This window comes from Alnus glutinosa, chromosome 11 (genome assembly GCF_958979055.1).
Source record: "Alnus glutinosa chromosome 11, dhAlnGlut1.1, whole genome shotgun sequence".
Classification (NCBI taxonomy): domain Eukaryota; kingdom Viridiplantae; phylum Streptophyta; class Magnoliopsida; order Fagales; family Betulaceae; genus Alnus; species Alnus glutinosa.
The window spans coordinates 25,636,716-25,656,136 of NC_084896.1; the positions used below are offsets into that span (position 1 = coordinate 25,636,716).

Below are 19,421 nucleotides of genomic sequence, written 5' to 3' on the forward strand. Positions count from 1 at the left end.
CGTCTAAATAAACATTATTTTATCCACGGTGACCTGTGTGCTTACGACTAAATAAACATTATTATCTTTCTCTGCAGCTGTGAAAGCTATACGTACTCCCGAAGAAAAGAAATCTTCTCTCTCTCACAATGGCAGGAAGAATGGCCTTCTCTTCTAGACTAACGACCCTTGTTGTTGTTGTGCTTGTCCATCAAACTTGCAGTGCCGAGGATGGTCATCAATGTGCTCCTTCTTCCTGCGGCGATATCCATAACATAAGCAATCCCTTTCGATTACAAGACGATCCAGAAAACTGCGGCAACCGAAATTATACACTGTCATGTGAGAACAACAATACAGTGTTGTACTTAGATGCCGGAAAATACTACGTGCGACAAATCAATTACGATAACTACACAATCCGAGTGGTAGACTCTGGTATTGATCAGGTATTCATCCCTCGTTATTTTCTAAACCTTAGTGATTTCAATTTTAGGTATTCACAAGCTGGGAGATATGGGGAACTAATATCAAGGAGTGTGGTTTTCGTGATGTGTGAAATTCCGGTGAATTCGGCATTGTATTTGGAGACTTCTACTTGCTTTAGAATTAATGGATCAGACTCAGAGTATTCTTCCAACTCTTCCAAGACGCATAGATATGTCAAAGTCGGCAAAACGAATCCATTGGATGTAAAGGACACGTGCCAAATAGAAGGAATGTCTCTGACATCGTGGCCAGGAAATGATGACCGACATGTTTCCTGTTCAGACGTCCACAACGCATTGGCATATGGTTTTGAGCTTTCATGGCACCCAGTTATGTGTGAAAGAATCTGCGGATCAAGACAATATTGCTACTTGGATGAGGCGAATCATGTTCATTGTTATCTACAGTACTCATTGGGTATATCTATAATAGCTTAGCATTATTGTGACTTTATTTATAATTCCAAGTTTGCAAAAGCTAATGTTATTATTTTCTTCGTCAACGCAGGATTCCTAGACTGGGCATTCGGAGGTGAGGTTTCTCTCTCAAAAATTTGTTTGGATGATAATATAGATTTGTATAATGAAAAAGAATTGAATGAGTCCTCGGATGATGGCACAAAGTGAATAAATAACTTGTTAAATCATCAATTTCAATTTTTAAAATAATTAGTGATTTACCATATAACCAAATGTTTCGGAATTGGTTGATCTCAAACTTTTATGCTTTGTTTAGATCTCAAAAACAAGGGAAATGTTAAAAAAAACTTCTTCTAGCATCATTCTGGGGTCCTTCTATGCTGGCATGACATTTTATTTTTTATTTTTAAAAAAAAAAATAGAAGAGGAAAATTAAGCTGTAATTTTTTTTTATTAAAAACATTGTGACATGTAAGCATAGAAGGACCTCAAAATGACACTAGAAAGAGTTTTAACATTTCTCCAAAAAACAATGAGCTAGGAATATGAGAAGGAAAAATATCAAATTTCTTAAGAGAGATAAGCTTCCTCTATTCAATAAAAGTTTCATTTTTTCCGTATAAAGAATTAATTAATATTCTATATATGCATATCTTTTTTTCTTTTTCTTTTTTTGATAGAAATACTCTATGCATAACTGCGCGCGCATAAATGATTAAATTCTATTATAACATAATCGTAATCTTGTTTACCAACCTCAGTAGCCAAAATATATATTCACCCCAACTATAGATAATTAGCTAAACAACGGTGAGAATCCACAAAATCGATCTCAGCTAATTTCAAGCCCATACAGGTAAAATCTGGAGGGTTTTCAAATTTAATTTCCTTGTTAAGCATGGCCAAGGGGAAATTATTTAAGTTTTTGATTCCTTACTAATTACTTCATATTTTTCTATCTGTTGCAGTTTTTTATTTGAGCCTACTGTACGTCATTGGTAAGAACTCGTTTCTCTCCTTTGATCTTCTTCAATTTTTTTTTTTTTTTTTAACAGATGATTACTTAGAATGGAGTGAAACATAAAAATAGTTTGAACGTGCAAACATGATGAAAAAATTTATGACATTTACAGGAAAAAGACAACAGATATATATATACCATGCTTCATTATAAGGATTTATGAAGGAGATTAATTGAAAGTTGTTACTAATTTTTTCAACTAACAGTAAAGGTGCTGACACCAATGTAATCATAAATTTATTTTTTCCTAATAATTTGGATGTTCTTTCCCAGGACCACACCATACCCTAGTAATTGTACTAGGGACTCCATGTGTGATTGCGTTTTTGATATATAAATGGTGTAGAAGGCATGTATCTATGTATGATGCTATAGAAGAATTTTTGCAAACCCACAACAACCTCATGCCAATAAGATACTCTTACTCAGAAATTAAGAAGATGACCAAAAGTTTCAAAGACAAAGTGGGTGAAGGAGGCTATGGCACTGTATATAAAGGAACGCTTCGAAGTGGCCGTTTTGTAGCTATAAAGATGTTAGGTAAATCCAAAGCTAATGGACAAGACTTTATAAACGAAGTTGCAACCATTGGAAGGATTCACCATGTTAATGTAGTGCAACTTATCGGTTTTTGCGTTCAAGGGTCAAGCAGGGCTCTTGTATATGAATTCATGCCTAAAGGGTCTCTGAATCAGTACATTTTTTCGCCAGAAGAAAGTGATGTCCTAAGCTACAAGAAAATATATGGTATTGCTATAGGAATTGCTCGTGGGATTGAATATTTACATCGAGGATGTGAAATGCAAATTTTGCATTTTGATATTAAGCCTCACAACATTCTTCTCGATGAGAATTTTACTCCTAAGATTTCTGACTTTGGCCTGGCAAAATTATATCCAGTAGATAACAGCATTGTTTCTTTGACTGCAGCAAGAGGGACATTAGGATATATGGCTCCTGAATTATTCTACAAAAACATTGGAGGTGTCTCCTACAAATCTGATGTTTATAGTTTTGGAATGTTATTGATGGAAATGACGAGTAAGAGAAAGAACGTAAGTGCATTTGTAGAGCATTCAAGCCAAATTTACTTTCCTACTTGGGTCTATGACCAATTGCAGGACGGAAATGACATAAAAATGGAAGATGCTACAAAGGAGGAAAAGAAAATGATTAAGAAGATGATCATAGTGGCATTATGGTGCATACAGATGAAGCCCAGTGATCGCCCTTCAATGAGCAATGTCTTGGAAATGCTTGAAGGAGAAGTTGAATGCTTACAAATGCCTCCAATGCCCACTATGTCATCGCCAGAGAGACCTATGATGAATGCCGGAGAGAATTCGAATCAAAGTTGCTCGTCAATTCAATTAGATGAATCAAATCAATCAACTCAATTTTAAATGCAAATTAATTGATATGTTAGTCTTCGGAATAATTAGTTTTCTATTGTGTATTTAATAGCACAAAGACAGTTGATATTTATGTTTAGCAAATAAGAATTACTTTGATTGATGATAACTCTTATAATTATTATATCATATTTTGTGTACAGATTCCATTTCCTCATGCTTAACCATTGAATAGAGTTTCAATTTGAGAAGTCATGATGCTGTTCTTCATCATCTACTAGTTATTCTTTGCTATGTTAGTTTGGAATATTGGATTATATATACTAATTCTTGGATTATAAATTTATATTTTTGAATGTGGAAGACTACGAACAATTCGAGCAACTGTTCTTTCAAGGCTTTGGAAGCATACAGTGAAACAAACATCAAGTTGTCCAAAAACCAAATCGTAAATGAAAGGACATTGGGGTGCGGAAACCTCAAGAATAACTTCGAGTATATGAGTGACTTCCCTCTCATAGGGCTTTGATATAATGACACATTTGGTAGGAATCAAGCCCAAAATCTCAATTTTTGTTTGACATTTTTATTATTGATAAAGTTGTTTATTTTCTGAGAATTACAAGAACATTGGCATTAGATATTTATTTTATAAATATGGTCCATAAATTACATTATATGCGGTTTAGATATGTTAATGAGATTAATGCACAAAAGATCTAAATCATAATTCTTTGTGACTTATAAACCTTAATTCATAGTTGATGATAAAATTGGGCGTTTCACCTAATAAGATGATAAAATATCAATCGTGATGATTTATCTTGGCTATAAAAGTATTTCTATTACGCTTGATTTATTTAATAAACAAACTAAACTCTTAGCTCGAGCTATTTGACAGTTTATTTATAGCCTTACCCAGAAACTTGGATGCACAACAGGGGAAAATACACACGATATTAACATCAGATTTGCTGTGGATATTAACATCTTATAGTTTTTCATCCTTCATTGGAACTTACAAAACAAAATCACTAATTTTAGTCCCATAATATTAAAATTATTCTCACGTCCAGCCAATATTTTATTTAACAATCCAACACACCAAAACGAGACGTTACATTACCAAGTAAACAAATGGATTGAACATGACCATCTTATAAGCAATTGATGCATTTACAACTAGCAAGCCATTTTATGTACAGATTATCTGAATTTAAGCCATTTTATTCACTTTCGAAGTCCTCACCATCTCCAAAGGTAAAAACAGAAGCATCAGCTGCCATTGCCTTGAATTCACTTTCTATGTTGGGCACCTCAAGGGCTGGTACAGCTCCACCACCAGCATCACTTTTAGGCTCAGTATCAACATGCATCTGTGTTGAGCTAGTGTTTCCCAGAGATATATGTTCAATCTCACGAGATAAACTTGCAATTTGATTTGAATCTATCTTAGTCTCAGAACTGGAGGTGGTATTGATGACAGTTCCTCCTGCTGCAGAAGCTACTTCTGCTTGCCTGCTCTTTGAAGAACCGGTTTCCTCCACCTCACTATCCGAAAAAACGTCGTCTTTATCATGACCTTTCAGGTCTTTGTTTTGGGTTGGTCTGGATGCACCCTCATCAACTGTTGCAGGAGGAGTGCCCGAGCTTTCATCTGTTTTCTTTGCAGCAGTTTCAGTGTTGGGTGTTGTAGTAACAATGCCATTAGAATCTACCAACACAACCTCAACCTGAAATCCCGGGGAAGGCAGTTTCCTCTACAAAGAGCATAAACCAGAAAAAATAAATAATATTGTACAATAATCACCAATTTCCAAGAAAACAAAGAAAATAGTGACACAGAACAGAAGCAAACTGTGTCTTAAGAATTAATAGTTATAAAGAAAAATATTTCAAGTGCGAGGATCTAAGCGCTGTAAGGGCAGATCATCACATATTATTTGTTTGATCTTCACCTTGTCAAATCCGTCAAGATCATTGGTGTTTAAAAATTTTCTATTTTCCGTCATCGTTGTGTTTAACCGGCTGAAAATCACAGAAAAATTATATAAATTTCAGTTTCATGTCTGAAAAGCATAACAAGAGAGTGATTTATTGGGGACCTGGCTCCCCTGGCGAAGCAAAGACCATTACCCCCTTCTTTTTTCTTTTTTTCTTTTTTTTTTTTTCGATGAATAACGATTACCCCCTTCTTGGGCGCACTAAACCAAAAATCTTCTGGCTGCAGAAATTGTAGAGGTTTATGAAATCCCATATTGGTCAAAAGAACTCCAAAGCCCCAAAATACAAATGGAATATCATCAGAATATATTCCTAAGATCTCTAACTAGTTGCTACCAGACAATCAAATAGACCTACCGAAAGATCCTTGGTTCTTGGATGCTATGTTGCGGAGAAGACCACACAGTAAGCACAAGAAAAGCATTAAAGCAAAATCATTGCATCAGCATAATGATATTTCAATTATATACGAGTTTTGAAGCTATGCAGAGCTTCAGAGAGAGAAAAAATGCAACTAGAATCGCAATCTCCATCACATATAACCCCAAACAAAGAGAACACCAATAACTAGAGTTCTCATTGGCAAAAGTTTGGAATCCAATGTGGCACCCCATCTGCAAAAATGAGCTATCAGCGCCAGGAAATGCCAATTAGCCCTTGCTCAATTGGTCGTGCTGTAAGGTTGAGGAAAAAAGCCTTGAATCTAGCTCGTGAAATTCTTGTATATCCCCAATGAACTTAGATACTACAATAACAATAAATTCAACACCAACATTAAACAAAAAAAAATAAAAAATAAAAATTCTTTTAGTCTTCGATGCTGAACAATTGTCCCAAAGTAGGAAAAAAGAATTATCCAACATGCGGCAATCGGCAATCACAAGGATTAGCAAGAATAATTATGATGCAGTACGGACTATTTGAATAGATACATGTATATATGTATGTTTATGCAAAAGCCCTGATGAATATACTCAACACAAGCTAAGGCAATCACAAAGGTTAGTATGAACAATTCTGATGCACTATTTGAATATATCACTGATGAATATTAAGGGGAAAAACCCAAGGAAAGAATGAGAAAATAATATTTGCTGAAATGCCCAAAAAAAAAACAAAAACAAAAACAAAAACAAAAAAACAAAAGGGAAGTATGACAAATGAACTTAGATACTACAATAACAAAAAAAAAAAAAAAAAAAAAAAATCATTTGAACTAAACAATAAGCTAATTACAAATGATCCCACTAGTATTATCTCAATTTGTTCCTTCTTTTACAAAAAAAAAATAATAATAATAATGATAATAATAATTGCTTTCAGTTGGTTCAACAAGAGTAGATCGAGTTTAAGAGATAAGTGATAAAATTAGCCCTTGCTCAAATCAGTGTTTGTGTCGAACCAATGCACATGTAGCCATGTGGCCCATGTGGGCCTGATCGATTTCTAAGGGCTGGAAAGTTTTCAACTCAATGTACGAGCAGGATTCAAGGAATATGGGATTGTTCCGAGAATGGAACATTAATATGCATAATTGGTTGGTTTATTGGGCCGATCAGGCCCGTTCATGATAATGGACTAATAAAGATATTGGGAAACTTGCCGCAAAGATGATTCTTGAGCGTACTATTAGGGGGCATATTAGCTATAAATTGGTTAGTTGGTTTTATTTTATTTTAATGATATACTTCTTTGTTTTGTGTGTTTTTATTTTAAATATAATGAAACCTAATAACGTTTTCACAAAGTTGTGTAGCTACTAAATTAAATTAATTTCACTTGCTGTTTTTTGTGATGAAAATTTCGGTCACTTACGCTTTTCATCTGCGTAAACCATTTTTTACCTCTCCCACCCCCCGGATAGGCGATTGTAAGAAGGCCCTTGATGGGGCTCACTTGTCGAAGCAAGTGGGCTGCACAAGAGCCATCCCACAATTACATGCCCAAATTGCAGATAATAAGACAGACAATTAATGCGCTGGATTTCAATCTCATTCCCAAATACTTTTTATTCTCACACACTCTTTTGCTCTATAGCTCATCTTCGTTGTCTCTTTATCTTCCTCACATCTCCTCAGATTATATAAAAATATAATATATAATCATCGTTAGTCAATATGTGTATATTTTCATTAAACTTATAAGTTTTAGTATATTTTATGCCGAAACGTGCTTCTAAAGTTTTTTATAACACACGAAAGGTTCATGAAGATGAATTTTCCTGCATGCTTGAAACTTAATTAATTACATGCATTTGAATGGGTCATACGCGTAATTGACTGAAATTGGTAGACATATATTAAACATGCGTCCCTTTCCTTCATTATGATTTATGCATGTGGTGCCTTTTCATTGGCCGGGGGCCATAATTGACTAAGCAAGCATCACGTACGCTTCCATTCCATTTCCGCGGGTTGGTCTATTCAGTGGAAAAATTAATTGGAAGCAGAAAGTCAGTCAAGAGCTAACTGTCATATGAAGGTTTCACGAAAATTCCACGCATCTTTCTTTTTCTTTGTAGGGACTAGGGAGAAGCGTACGTGCAAATTCTTCCTTTTTACGAATACCGTGCTTAATACAAGGATTTAGGAAGGTGATTAATTGGAAGTTGTAAGTATTAGCTAGGGACTCTATGGGTGATTGCGTTTTTAATACATAAATAGCTGTAGAAGGCATTTATCTATGTATGATGATGTGGAAGAATTCCTACAAACTTACAACAATTTTGCGTCAATAAGGTACTCTTACTCAGAAATTAAGAAGATGACCAAAAGTTTCAAGGACAAATTGAGTGAAAATGGCTATGGCACTATACGTATATAAAATGAACGATTCGAAGTGGCCGCCTTGTAGCTATAAGATGTTAGGTAAATCTAAAGTTAATGGACGAGATTTTCTAAATGAAGTTGCAACCATTAGAAGAATTCGGCATGTTAATGTAGTGCAGCTTATTGGTTTTTGTGTTCAAATGTCAAACCGGGCTCTTAATTATATATGAATTCATGCCTAAAAGGGTCTTTGAATAAGTACATTTTTTCGCCAGAAGAAAGTGTTGTCCTAAGCAACAAGAAAATATATGATATTGCTATATGAGTTGCTCGTGAGATTGAATATTTACATCAAGGATGTGACATGCAAATTTTGCATTTTGATATCAAGCTTCACAACATTCTTCTTGATGAGAATTTTACGCCTAAGGTGTCTGACTTTGGCATTGCAAAACTACATCTAGTACTAAATAACAACATCGTTTCTTTGACTGTAGCAAGAGGGACATTAGGATATATGGCTCCTGAACTATTCTACAAAAACATTGGAGGAGCATGTCTCCAACAAATCTTGATATTTATAGTTTTGGAATGTTATACGTTGATGGAAATGGCCAGTGGGACAAAGAAAATAAGTGCATTTGTAGAGCATTCAAGCCTAATATACTTTTCTACTTGGGTCTTGGCTTATGGTTTTGAGGGGGTTACTTTAAGTGGAGTTTTATAGCCAGCCTAGAGTTAGAATTGTTGTCGCTTGGGTGGCCATTTCATTCTTCAGTTACAATGATAGGATTGGCTTTAATTTAAATGTAATTTGTGTTAGTTGTTGCTTAATGGACATGTATGCAAAGTTCAAAGTTATGCTAATCATCTAACATTAACGTATACTTGTAATTTTGTTTTTAAAAAATTTAGAAATGTGTTATGTTATCGATGAAATGGTCAATTCTGAGTCATTCGTAAGCATATATACAACACCTCCTTCAAACATTTCTACAACATTGTTCATTGAAGGGCCATCGATCGCTAGACTTTTTCTATATGCACCATATACATCTAATGCCACTATGACCATGATCTTCTTCACTATTTTCTTTCCTCCTCCATGGCATCTTCCGTTTCTATGTCCTTTCCGTTGTGCAAATGGTCATAGAATCAAGTAGAAAAGTAAATTTGGCATGAAAACTCTGAAGATGCATTTAAGTTCTTTCTTCTTCCTGTTATTTCCATCAATAACAACACATTCCGAAACTATAAACAAAAGATTTGTAAGAGACACCTTCATTAATGATTAAATTTAGAAAGAAATATAAAAAAGCCCATTGAATTAACAACCAATTTTAGAAATAGCTCCCTTAATTTTTAAGTGTACTAATGTAACCCATCAAACTACCAAAGTATGCTAAAATATTCCTACCCAGCAAAATTTACTTTTGCCGAAATATTTCTAAAATATTTCCTATATGTATTTCGCTCTAGTGCTACAATGGGGCCAACTACCCCATCGTTTAGGCTGATTGATAATCACATGCAAATAATTGACACGATCATGGGCCCATGCATGTGGAATTTAACAAGCAATTTGCATTGCGGAGGACTTGAAGCGAGAAGTCTTGTATTAAGATAAACTTCCAAACCCAATATTGTTAAGTCTCGCCTTTATTTCTTATGGTCTACCTTTCTTGGATTTATTCTTAGCCACTCAAGAAAAGCTTGGGATTTATTTCTAATGGGCCCTCTAATGGATAGCTGTTTGAAAAACTTAACCTACGTACATTCAAAAACTGGCCGGCAATTTTGATCATGGAGAAGCTTTGAAGCGTGGATTCATTGGATTGAGATAAACTTCCAAACGTACATTCTTGACTCTTGAGCAAGACCCACATGACATACCAGGTTGATGAAAAGCAGCTGGTAGTAGCTGTAAAATATGGTGGACAAGTTTTATATACTCTCTTTTGAGTCATTTTAAAATTAATTTGATTTTTAAAATCATAATTAAATCAAAATTTAACTATCAAAGTGTGCTAAAATATTCCTACCCATCAAATTCACTTTTGGCCAAATATTCCTAAAATATTTCCTATATATATTTCGCTCTAGTGCTACAATGGGGCCAACTACCCCTTCGTTTAGGCTGATTGATAATCACATGCAAATAATTGACATGATCATGGGCCATGCATGTGGAATTTAACAAGCAATTTGCATTGTGGTCCTGTGGAGGACTTGAAGCGAGAAGTCTTGTATTAAGACAAACTTACAAACCCAATAATATTGTTACGTCTCCCCTTTATTTCTTATGGTCTACCTTTCTTGGATTTATTCTTAGCCACTCAAGAAAAGCTTTGGATTTTTTTCTCATGGGCCCTCTAATGGATAGCTGTTTGAAAAACTTAACCTTCATTCAAAAACTGGCCGGCAATTTTGATCATGTAGAAGCTTTGAAGCGTGGATTCTTTGGATTGAGATAAACTTCCAAGCATTCTTGACTCTTGAGCAAGACCCACATGACAGAGAAGGTTGATGAAAGAAGCAGGTGGTGGTAGCTGGAAAATATGGTGGACAAGTTCTATATGTTTTGAGAAGTGCTATCTACTCTCTTTTGAGTTATTTTAAAATTGATGTGCCTTTTAAAATTATAACTAAATTAAAATTTTATAATAGTTTATCATACATTTAATGGTAATTTTAAAAGGCACATTAATTTTAGAAGGCTTCAAGGAAGAGTACCCCTTTTGGATAATTAAGGATCCCCAGCCTACAATTTCCAAAAAATTATAGATTATCAAATTAAGTAAATTTAGGCCGTTTCTTAAAACGTATGGCGTGAAAAATACTGCATATTAAAAATGTGACATATTACCTATGAAAATTGAATATATTTCCATCATATTCTTACAAGTACATGCATGGTAATTAATCTTGTTCAAACCACAAAAGAAAATGGAGGAAGTTCTTACAAGTACATCATTGTTAATATCTGTGTTTTTGGGGGGTTATTGTTTTATTTTAGGTTTGAAAAGAGTTTTAATGTGATATAAAAGTAAACATAAATATTTTATACTTTTAATTATTTATTAATATTTTTAACTTGAGAATATAAGTACACGCAGTATTTAGTCTTTCGTTGCAACAGATCGATTAGCACAGGTAGAATGTCATTTTATCACACAATTGGAAGAATAAACTCAAAATATGTCGGAATTTATATCCAAAACTAAAATATGGTAAAACTATTGCAAGATTCCCCCACAGCATAGAATTTATCCACTATATCAAATACATTTCTAAGGTAACAATATATTGTCCAACTTCGATTGACGTGTGCATAATGTGTACATTAAATTTTAAATTTAAATTACAAGTACATTAAATTTTTTAAAAACAAAATTAAAAGTTAAAATGGAAAGATAAAATGATCATGAAATCCATAATAGTAATATTTTTTGCTAGAAGTACATAATGTGTACTTAATTTATAGAACATTCTTCTTTTGCAAGAAATCCTGACCATCAAACGTGCGTACGTAGTGGTACTGCGACTAAAACTAAAAAGATTTTCACTTTAAGGTTATAGAAAAGAAAGGAAAAGGGGAAAGATTAATAGTTCTAATCCTCGAGTACAATATGATTGAAACCTGAATGATCATTACTCTTGTTCTGGGATGACATCAAACTTTTGGTCTAGATTCATTCTTGTGGGATTTGTCGAGCCAAATGGATTAGGAGGCATAGTTAATTCATTCCCTCCTTCCAACATTTGGGTGACAATTTTCATAGAAGGACGACTCGCTGGGTGCCATTGGATGCACCAAAGTCCAACAATTGCAAGTTTTTTTGCAATTTTAGCATCTTCATCATCCTCAATGAGGACTCGTAAGTCTTCTTTTTGTTCCAAGAAATTGTAGATCCATTCTGGAAAGTAAACTTGACTAGTGTTCTCCACTTTATTCTCAACATTTTTCCTTCCTCCAACTACTTCAAGCAATAAAATTCCAAAACTATAGACATCTGATTTGTAAGAAACATTCCCAAAGTTCCTAGAGAAGACTTCGGGTGCGATGTAACCCATAGTACCCCTGGCAGCAGTCATGGACACAGCACTTTGATCCTTGGAGCACAACTTGGCAAGACCAAAATCAGAAATTTTTGGATTAAAATTTTCATCTAGCAAAACATTATGAGGCTTGATATCAAAATGAAGGATTCGTTGGTCGCACCCTTGGTGAAGATAATCAATTCCTTTTGCTATGCCAATAGCAATGTCTTGCAGTTTGTTCCAACCAAGGAAAAGAGTTTTAGTGTCCGCCGAAGATATGAACTTTTCTAGTGAATAAGGTAAGAACTCATAAACTAAAGCTCGTCGAAATCCATCAGCACAGAAGCCAACCAAGCGAACTACATTAACATGATGAATTCTGCCCATTGTCCCTACCTCATTTATGAATTCTTCTCCATTTTCTTTGGTAGTATTGTTTAGGATCATCTTCACCGCAACATAGATTTCATTTGAAAGCTTTCCTTTGAACACCGTTCCGTAAGCTCCCTCGCCTAATTTCTCAGTAAATTGATTTGTAATTCTCTTAATATCGGCATACGAGTATCTGGTGGGCTTGAAATTTTTGTAATCCTCCAAAAACAATTTGATCTTAGCTTGATTTTCTTTTTCTGCTTTGTCATAGGTGTAGACACGGTAGAGAGCAAAGACCGCTAGTACTAACAGAAATGAACCAAAGATGATACCTGCATGTTAAACATTCGTACGCAAGTGATCAACAAGAATTCTTTCTCCCGATCGAATAATAAAAACTAGCTTCAAAGTGGCTAGTAGACGAGACTCACCAGTAATCTTTAACTTGGATAATACATCTGTTAAAGATTTAACAAAATAAATAAGATTCTCATTGTAAATAACCAAACCAATATTGGCTTGAAACAAAAGAGAAACTTGAGTAGAAATTGATTATACCTTTTGTATGTTTGGTGAAGCACTCCGTTTCTGATTCATTGCTATTATTCTTCAATCTACATCCCTTGCCTTTCTCTTCACAGTGTCTGCACTTTGGTACGGACCACATCAATTGCAGATTATTATCATAACCGAACACTACACCAGATGAAATTGATCGAAGATTATACATCTTTTTACAAGATGCAATGGGCAAATCGCTGATGTCATCCTTATACGAAGGGAAGGCACGAACTTCGTGGCGTGGGCCACTAAGACAAGAGATCGCATAGTCGTAGGATTGTGTTTCTTTCGAGGAACAATTGAATAAGGCGTAGTCATTCTGGTAGTCTTGTTTCAATATTCGGAAAGGCGAGGAAGCCAAATTGAGTGTATGAAGCTGTCTCGGAAAGCAATGATCTGGGTCGTATACTTCAATTACCTGAGATTTGTAGTCAATATTTTTCACAAAGAATTTCACAAAAATGGGCAGCTGGAGCACCGTCTCGTTTCTATGAGTGCAGGATAGATTAAACCCAGGATACCCACAGTCGTGCGGCTGGCTGTTTAGTCGGAATGGAAATCGAATGGCTGGGCCAAGGCTTCCACACGGAAATTCATCACACCCATTTTGGCCTTCTCCAAGGCCTACGACAAAAACCAGAAACAAGAAGAAATATGAGATTGTCATTTCTAAGCAGATAGCCATCTCCCTGGTATGTGTAATTAAATAATTAAATTTATCTATTCTTATCAGCTTAAAATTTTAGGATAAGTAATGATTTAACATGATATTAAAGTAAAGGTCTAAGTTTGAATTTTGTCCCTTTCATTTACCTCTTATTAGATTTAAATATTCTATATGTAAAGAGCTCTAATATCATGTTAAATTATCACTTGTTCTAAAAATTTAAGCAAATAAAAATATATAAATTTAATTATTTAATCATACTTTAAGCGAAATAGTTTCTCAGCCTCAAATATCTTATCTAAACAAATATCATCATGGTCCATGGACTTGGAAAGGACAAATCTATGAAGTTTCTCTTCATTATTTCCCTCCACACCTTTACATGGAGATGGATATTTGCTCAGAAATGACGATATTATTTCCAGACCTTTACCTGGCATCTTCGTTTTTAACTTTAAAATTTAAATTGACCACTTTGTCTGTAGCTGTGAAAGATATATGCGAAGAAAGAAAGAAATCCCGTCCCCTCTCTCTCTCTCTCACACACACACAATGGCAGGAAGACTGGCCTTCTTTGCTAGACTCTCTGCCCTGATTGTTGTTCTTGTACTTGTCCATCAAACTTGCAGTGCTGAGGATGGTCATCAATGTGCTCCTTCTTTCTGCGGCAATATTCATAACATAAGCAATCCGTTTCGATTACAAGACGATCCAGAAAACTGCGGCGACCGAAATTATACCCTGTCATGTGAGAACAACAATACAGTGTTGTACTCAGATGCCGGAAAATACTATGTGCGGCAAATCAATTATGATAACTATACAATCCGAGTGGTAAACTTTGGTATTGAGCAGGTATCCATCCCTCCTTATTTTCTAAACGGCTATAATTTCAGTTTTGGGCGTTCATATGACCTGAATCGACAAGGGATAGCTGGGGAACTAATAAGAATATCAAGGAGTGTGGTTTTCGTGATGTGTGAAATTCCGGTGAATTCGGCATTGTATTTGGAGACTTCTACTTGCTTTAGAATTAATGGATCAGACTCAGAGTATTCTTCCAACTCTTCCAAGACGTATAGATATGTCAAAGTCGGCAGAACGAGTCCATTAGATGTGGAGGACTCGTGCCAAATAGAGGGAATGTCTCTGACATCGTGGCCAGGAAATGATGACCGACATGTTTCCTGTTCAGACGTCCACAACGCATTGGCATATGGTTTTGAGCTTTCATGGCTCCAAGTTATGTGTGAAAGAATTGGCTGCGGATCAAGACAAAATTGCTACTTGGATGAGGCGAATCATGTTCAATGTTATGGCTTTGGTGAGTAAAGAATTAATGGCGAATCATGTTCAATGTTATGGACATTGGGGTATATCTATAGTAGCTTAGCATTATAGTGACTTTATTTATAATTCCAAGTTTGCAAAAGCTGATGTTATTATTTTCTTTGTCAAAGCAGGATTATTAGAGATCATACTCCTCACCGCATACTCCTGTGAGGTTTCTCTCTCAAAAATTTGTTTGGATGATAATATAGATTTGTATAATGGAAAAGAATTGAATGAGTGTTCGAACAAAGCGGATAAATAACTTGTTAGAATATTAATTAAATAATTAAATTTATTATTGTTTATTAATTTTAATTTTTGAAATAATTGGTGATTTACCATATAACCAAATGTTTCAGAATTGGTTGATCTCAAACTTTTATGCTTCGTTTAGGTCTCAAAAACAATGAGCTAGGAATATGGGAAGAAAAAATATCAAATTTCTTTAAGAGAGATAAACTTCTTCTATTGAATAAAAGTTTCCTTTTTCCGTACAAAGAATTAATTAATATTCTATGCATATCTGCGCATAAACGATTAAATTCTATTATTATAACATAATCGTAATCTTGTTGACCGACCTCAGTACGTAGCCAAAATATATATTCACAACAAAATCGATCTCAACTAATTTAAAGCCCATACAGGTAAAATCTATAGGTTTTTAAAATTTAACTTTCTTGTTTTTTATTAATTATTTAAGTTTTTGATTAATTACTAATTAATACATATTTTTCCATCTGTTGCAGCTTTTCGTTTTGGACTAGTGATCATTGGTACGTAAGAACTCGTTTCTCTCCTTATTTGATCTTCTTCTTCAAAAAAAAAAAAAAAAAAATTAACAGATGATTGCTTAGAATGTGAAACATTAAAATAGTTTGGACGTGCAAACATGATGAAAAAATTTATGACATTTACAGGAAAAATACAACAAATATATACCATGCTTCATTATAAGGATTTAGGAAGGAGATTAATTGAAAGTTGTTACTAATTTTTTCAACTAACAATAAAGGTGCTGACACCAATGCAACCATAAATTTGTTTTCTTCTAATAATGTGGATGTTCCTGCCAGGACTATATCATGGCCTAATAACTACATTAGGGACTCCATGTGTGATTGCGTTTTTGATATATAAATGGCGTAGAAGGCATGTATCTATGTATGATGCTGTAGAAGAATTTTTGCAAGCCAACAACAACCTCATGCCAATAAGGTACTCTTATTTAGAAATTAAGAAGATGACCAAAAGTTTCAAGGACAAAGTGGGTGAAGGAGGCTATGGCACTGTATATAAAGGAACGCTCCGAAGTGGCCGTCTTGTAGCTATAAAGATGTTAGGTAAATCCAAAGCTAATGGACAAGACTTTATAAACGAAGTTGCAACTATTGGAAGAATTCACCATGTTAATGTAGTGCAACTTATCGGTTTTTGCGTTCAAGGGTCAAGCAGGGCTCTTGTATATGAATTCATGCCTAAAGGGTCTCTGAATAAGTACATTTTTTTGCCAGAAGAAAGTATTGTCCTAAGCTACAAGAAAATATATGATATTGCTATAGGAGTTGCGCGTGGGATTGAATATTTACATCAAGGATGTGACATGCAAATTTTGCATTTTGATATTAAGCCTCACAACATTCTTCTTGATGAGAATTTTACTCCTAAAATTTCGGACTTTGGCCTGGCAAAACTATATCCTGTAGATAATAGCATTGTTTCTTTGACTGCAGCCAGAGGGACATTAGGATATATGGCTCCTGAATTATTCTACAAAAATATTGGAGGTGTCTCCTACAAATCTGATGTTTATAGTTTTGGAATGTTATTGATGGAAATGGCGAGCAGAAGAAAGAACATAAATTCATTTGTAGAGCATTCAAGCCAAATTTATTTTCCTACTTGGGTCTATGACCAATTGCATAACGGAAAGGACATAGAAATGGAATATGCCACAGAGGACGAAAAGGAAATGATTAAGAAGATGATCATAGTGGCATTATGGTGCATACAAATGAAGCCCAGTGATCGCCCTTCAATGAGCAATGTCTTAGAAATGCTTGAAGGAGAAGTTGAATGCTTACAAATGCCTCCAATGCCCACCATGTCATCGCCAGAGAGACCTATGATGAATGCAGGAGAGAATTCGAATCAAAGTTGCTCGTCAATTCAATCAGATGAATCAAATCAATCAACTCAATTTTAAATGCAAATTAATTGATATGTTAGTCTTCTGAATAATTAGTTTTCTATTGTGTATTTAATAGCACAAAGACAGTTGATATTTATGTTTAGCAAATAAGAATTACTTTGATTGATGATAACTCTTATAATTATTATATCATATTTTGTGTACGGATTCCATTTCCTCATGCTTAACCATTGAATAGAGTTTCAATTTGAGAAGTCATGATGCTGTTCTTCATCATCTACTAGTTATTCTTTGCTATGTTAGTTTGGAATATTGGATTATATATACTAATTCTTGGATTATAAATTTATATTTTTGAATGTGGAAGACTACGAACAATTCGAGCAACTATTCTTTCAAAGCTTTGGAAGAATACAGTGAAACAAATATCAGGTTGTCCAAAAACCAAATTGTAAATGAAAGGACATTGGGGTGCAGAAACCTCAAGAATACCTTTGAGCATATGAGTGACTTCCCTCTCATAGGGCTTTGATATAATGACACATCTGGTACGAATCGTGCCCAAAAACTCAATTTTTGTTTGACATTTTTATTATTGATAAAGTTGTTTATTTTTTGAGAATTACAAGAACATTGGGCATTAGATATTTATTTTATAAATATGGTCCATAAATTACATTATATGCGGTTTAGATATGTCAATGAGATTAATGCATAGAAGATCTAAATCATAATTCTTTGTGACTTATAAACCTTAATTCATAGTCGATGATAAAGTTGGGCATTTCATCTAATAAGACGATAAAATATTAATCATGATGATTTATCTTAACTGTGAAAGTATTTGTAACTGTGATGTCCCACATTGCATAGGAATGAGGATGTGCTTATATGTATAAACGCATCATTTTTTATACAACGCGTTTTAAAGCCGTAATAGTCATGAACCTATCAAAACTCTGCAGTTAAGCGTGCTTCTGCAAAAGTAATAACAGGATAGGTGACCTTCTAGGAAGTTTGGTTTGAGGGAGTCAAAAACAGACAATATTATGTCACTGGGGGTGGGTCGTTACAAATTGTATTAGAGTCATTGCTAAACCTGAAATGGAGGGAGCGTGCACAAGCCCATGAGGGTCACCAGCGGGCACTTGCTGGGACGTCAAGAATGGAGTGTTCTCATGAGGGTCACTAGCGGGAACCCTGGGTCCCAAGAAGGGGTGATTGTGATGTCCCACATCGTCTGAGAATGGGGATGTGTTTATATGTATAAACACATTATTCTTGACACAACGCATTTTAAAGCCATGATGACTATGAACCTATCAGAACTCTGCAGTTAAGCGTGTTTCTTTGAGAGTGGTACCAAGATGAATGATCTCCTGGGAGGTATAGTTTGAGAGAGCCAAAAGCAAACAATATTATATCATTGAGGGTAGATCGTTACGGTAACACCTTGCTTTTTAATTAGGGTTAAATGTTCTTTAATTATTGCTTAAGTATGTTAGAGTTGATTTTAAGTGCTTAACTGGGAGAAAAATGTGATTTTTTTTTTTTCTCTATTTAAATAGGGAAAAATGATTACAGGGGAGGAGGAAAATGCCAATCACCAACAGCTTCCCCCAGTGGAAGCAAATGATGGGGAGGCTCATGCAATTTTACTGGCAAATAACATAGCTGCCCCTTTTGGTTGTAACTTCTTGTTTTTATAAAGGGAATTTCTAACCATCATTCTAGCTATCAACAAAGCCAACCTATTTACAGAATGGATCTTGTCCCCATCATAGCAGATATTCACCCCTAGTGGCTTCAATTTTTTCAAAGTTGGACTGTATCAAAAGTTTTTAAGAGTGCCAATTTTCGTGTGCATCAAATCACAAACGGAGCCATTTCTCACATTGTCTTTATAAGCATCCACAATTATTCTCCTATTATCTTCCATTAGAATCAATGGTAACAAAGATCTCCAGTGTAATCCCCTATTTCCAATATTATTTAGGAAAAATATATATATATAAATAAACATATATATACATTAACAAAAGTAATTCATTTTTAACATTGTAAATGTTTAAAACGTTATAATTATAAAGTTAAAAAATAATAAAAATGAACTATACAAATTTATATAATCTTATACGAGTCAACCGAATTTATACGAGTTTGACTCAATACATGAGCTCAATTTCTATTACGCTTGATTTATTTAATAAACAAACCAAACTCTTAGCTCGAGCTATTTGGCAGTTTATTTATAGCCTTACCCA

The 19,421-nt window shown here is 34.5% G+C and overlaps 5 protein-coding genes across 6 annotated transcripts; 3 read left to right on the plus strand and 2 right to left on the minus strand.

Annotated features, from left to right (window-relative positions):
* The first annotated feature begins 112 nt into the window (after positions 1 to 112).
* Positions 113 to 3,462, plus strand: LOC133881927 (rust resistance kinase Lr10-like). 2 transcript variants are annotated; one of them, XM_062321002.1, is made up of 4 exons: positions 113 to 885; positions 976 to 999; positions 1,856 to 1,885; positions 2,182 to 3,462. In XM_062321002.1, the coding sequence occupies exons 1-4, from the start codon at positions 129 to 131 to the stop codon at positions 3,309 to 3,311; spliced, it is 1,941 nt and encodes a 646-aa protein (XP_062176986.1). In that variant the 5' UTR covers positions 113 to 128; the 3' UTR covers positions 3,312 to 3,462. The 2 variants fall into 2 exon arrangements, with proteins under 2 accessions (XP_062176986.1, XP_062176987.1); XM_062321003.1 differs by having other exon boundaries at positions 2,338 to 3,462.
* Positions 3,463 to 4,311: 849 nt separating this feature from the next.
* On the minus strand, positions 4,312 to 5,282 carry LOC133882861 (phosphatidylinositol 3,4,5-trisphosphate 3-phosphatase and protein-tyrosine-phosphatase PTEN2A-like). The gene is made up of 2 exons (XM_062322080.1): positions 5,219 to 5,282; positions 4,312 to 5,020 (listed from the first exon to the last, which is right to left on the minus strand). Exons 1-2 carry the CDS (start codon positions 5,270 to 5,272, stop codon positions 4,487 to 4,489), a joined length of 588 nt encoding a protein of 195 aa, XP_062178064.1. The 5' UTR covers positions 5,273 to 5,282; the 3' UTR covers positions 4,312 to 4,486.
* Positions 5,283 to 11,459: 6,177 nt separating this feature from the next.
* LOC133882858 (rust resistance kinase Lr10-like) lies at positions 11,460 to 13,686 on the minus strand. Its single transcript, XM_062322076.1, has 3 exons — positions 13,004 to 13,686; positions 12,877 to 12,903; positions 11,460 to 12,777 (listed from the first exon to the last, which is right to left on the minus strand). The coding sequence occupies exons 1-3, from the start codon at positions 13,671 to 13,673 to the stop codon at positions 11,684 to 11,686; spliced, it is 1,791 nt and encodes a 596-aa protein (XP_062178060.1). The 5' UTR covers positions 13,674 to 13,686; the 3' UTR covers positions 11,460 to 11,683.
* Positions 13,687 to 14,094: 408 nt separating this feature from the next.
* On the plus strand, positions 14,095 to 15,267 carry LOC133881296 (uncharacterized). Its single transcript, XM_062320222.1, has 2 exons — positions 14,095 to 14,997; positions 15,137 to 15,267. Exons 1-2 carry the CDS (start codon positions 14,172 to 14,174, stop codon positions 15,265 to 15,267), a joined length of 957 nt encoding a protein of 318 aa, XP_062176206.1. The 5' UTR covers positions 14,095 to 14,171.
* A 706-nt stretch (positions 15,268 to 15,973) lies between these two features.
* Positions 15,974 to 17,321, plus strand: LOC133882859 (rust resistance kinase Lr10-like). Its single transcript, XM_062322077.1, has one exon. The coding sequence runs from the start codon at positions 16,063 to 16,065 to the stop codon at positions 17,209 to 17,211; it is 1,149 nt and encodes a 382-aa protein (XP_062178061.1). The 5' UTR covers positions 15,974 to 16,062; the 3' UTR covers positions 17,212 to 17,321.
* The last annotated feature ends 2,100 nt before the right edge of the window (positions 17,322 to 19,421 follow it).

Excerpts from the sequence above, each read along its gene's own strand:
- LOC133881927 (XM_062321002.1), top strand. The coding sequence starts at position 129 with ATGGCAGGAAGAATGGCCTTCTCTTCTAGACTAACGACCCTTGTTGTT. Across the intron at positions 886-975 it reads TTATCTACAGTACTCATTGG|GATTCCTAGACTGGGCATTC; the intron begins GTATATCTATAA and ends TCGTCAACGCAG. Across the intron at positions 1,886-2,181 it reads GAGCCTACTGTACGTCATTG|GACCACACCATACCCTAGTA; the intron begins GTAAGAACTCGT and ends GTTCTTTCCCAG.
- LOC133882861 (XM_062322080.1), bottom strand. The coding sequence starts at position 5,272 with ATGACGGAAAATAGAAAATTTTTAAACACCAATGATCTTGACGGATTT. Across the intron at positions 5,021-5,218 it reads ATCTTGACGGATTTGACAAG|AGGAAACTGCCTTCCCCGGG; the intron begins GTGAAGATCAAA and ends TGCTCTTTGTAG.
- LOC133882858 (XM_062322076.1), bottom strand. The coding sequence starts at position 13,673 with ATGACAATCTCATATTTCTTCTTGTTTCTGGTTTTTGTCGTAGGCCTT. Across the intron at positions 12,904-13,003 it reads CTTCACCAAACATACAAAAG|ATGTATTATCCAAGTTAAAG; the intron begins GTATAATCAATT and ends AATCTTTAACAG. Across the intron at positions 12,778-12,876 it reads ATCCAAGTTAAAGATTACTG|GTATCATCTTTGGTTCATTT; the intron begins GTGAGTCTCGTC and ends TTTAACATGCAG.
- LOC133881296 (XM_062320222.1), top strand. The coding sequence starts at position 14,172 with ATGCGAAGAAAGAAAGAAATCCCGTCCCCTCTCTCTCTCTCTCACACA. Across the intron at positions 14,998-15,136 it reads TGTTCAATGTTATGGCTTTG|GATTATTAGAGATCATACTC; the intron begins GTGAGTAAAGAA and ends TTGTCAAAGCAG.
- LOC133882859 (XM_062322077.1), top strand. The coding sequence starts at position 16,063 with ATGTGGATGTTCCTGCCAGGACTATATCATGGCCTAATAACTACATTA.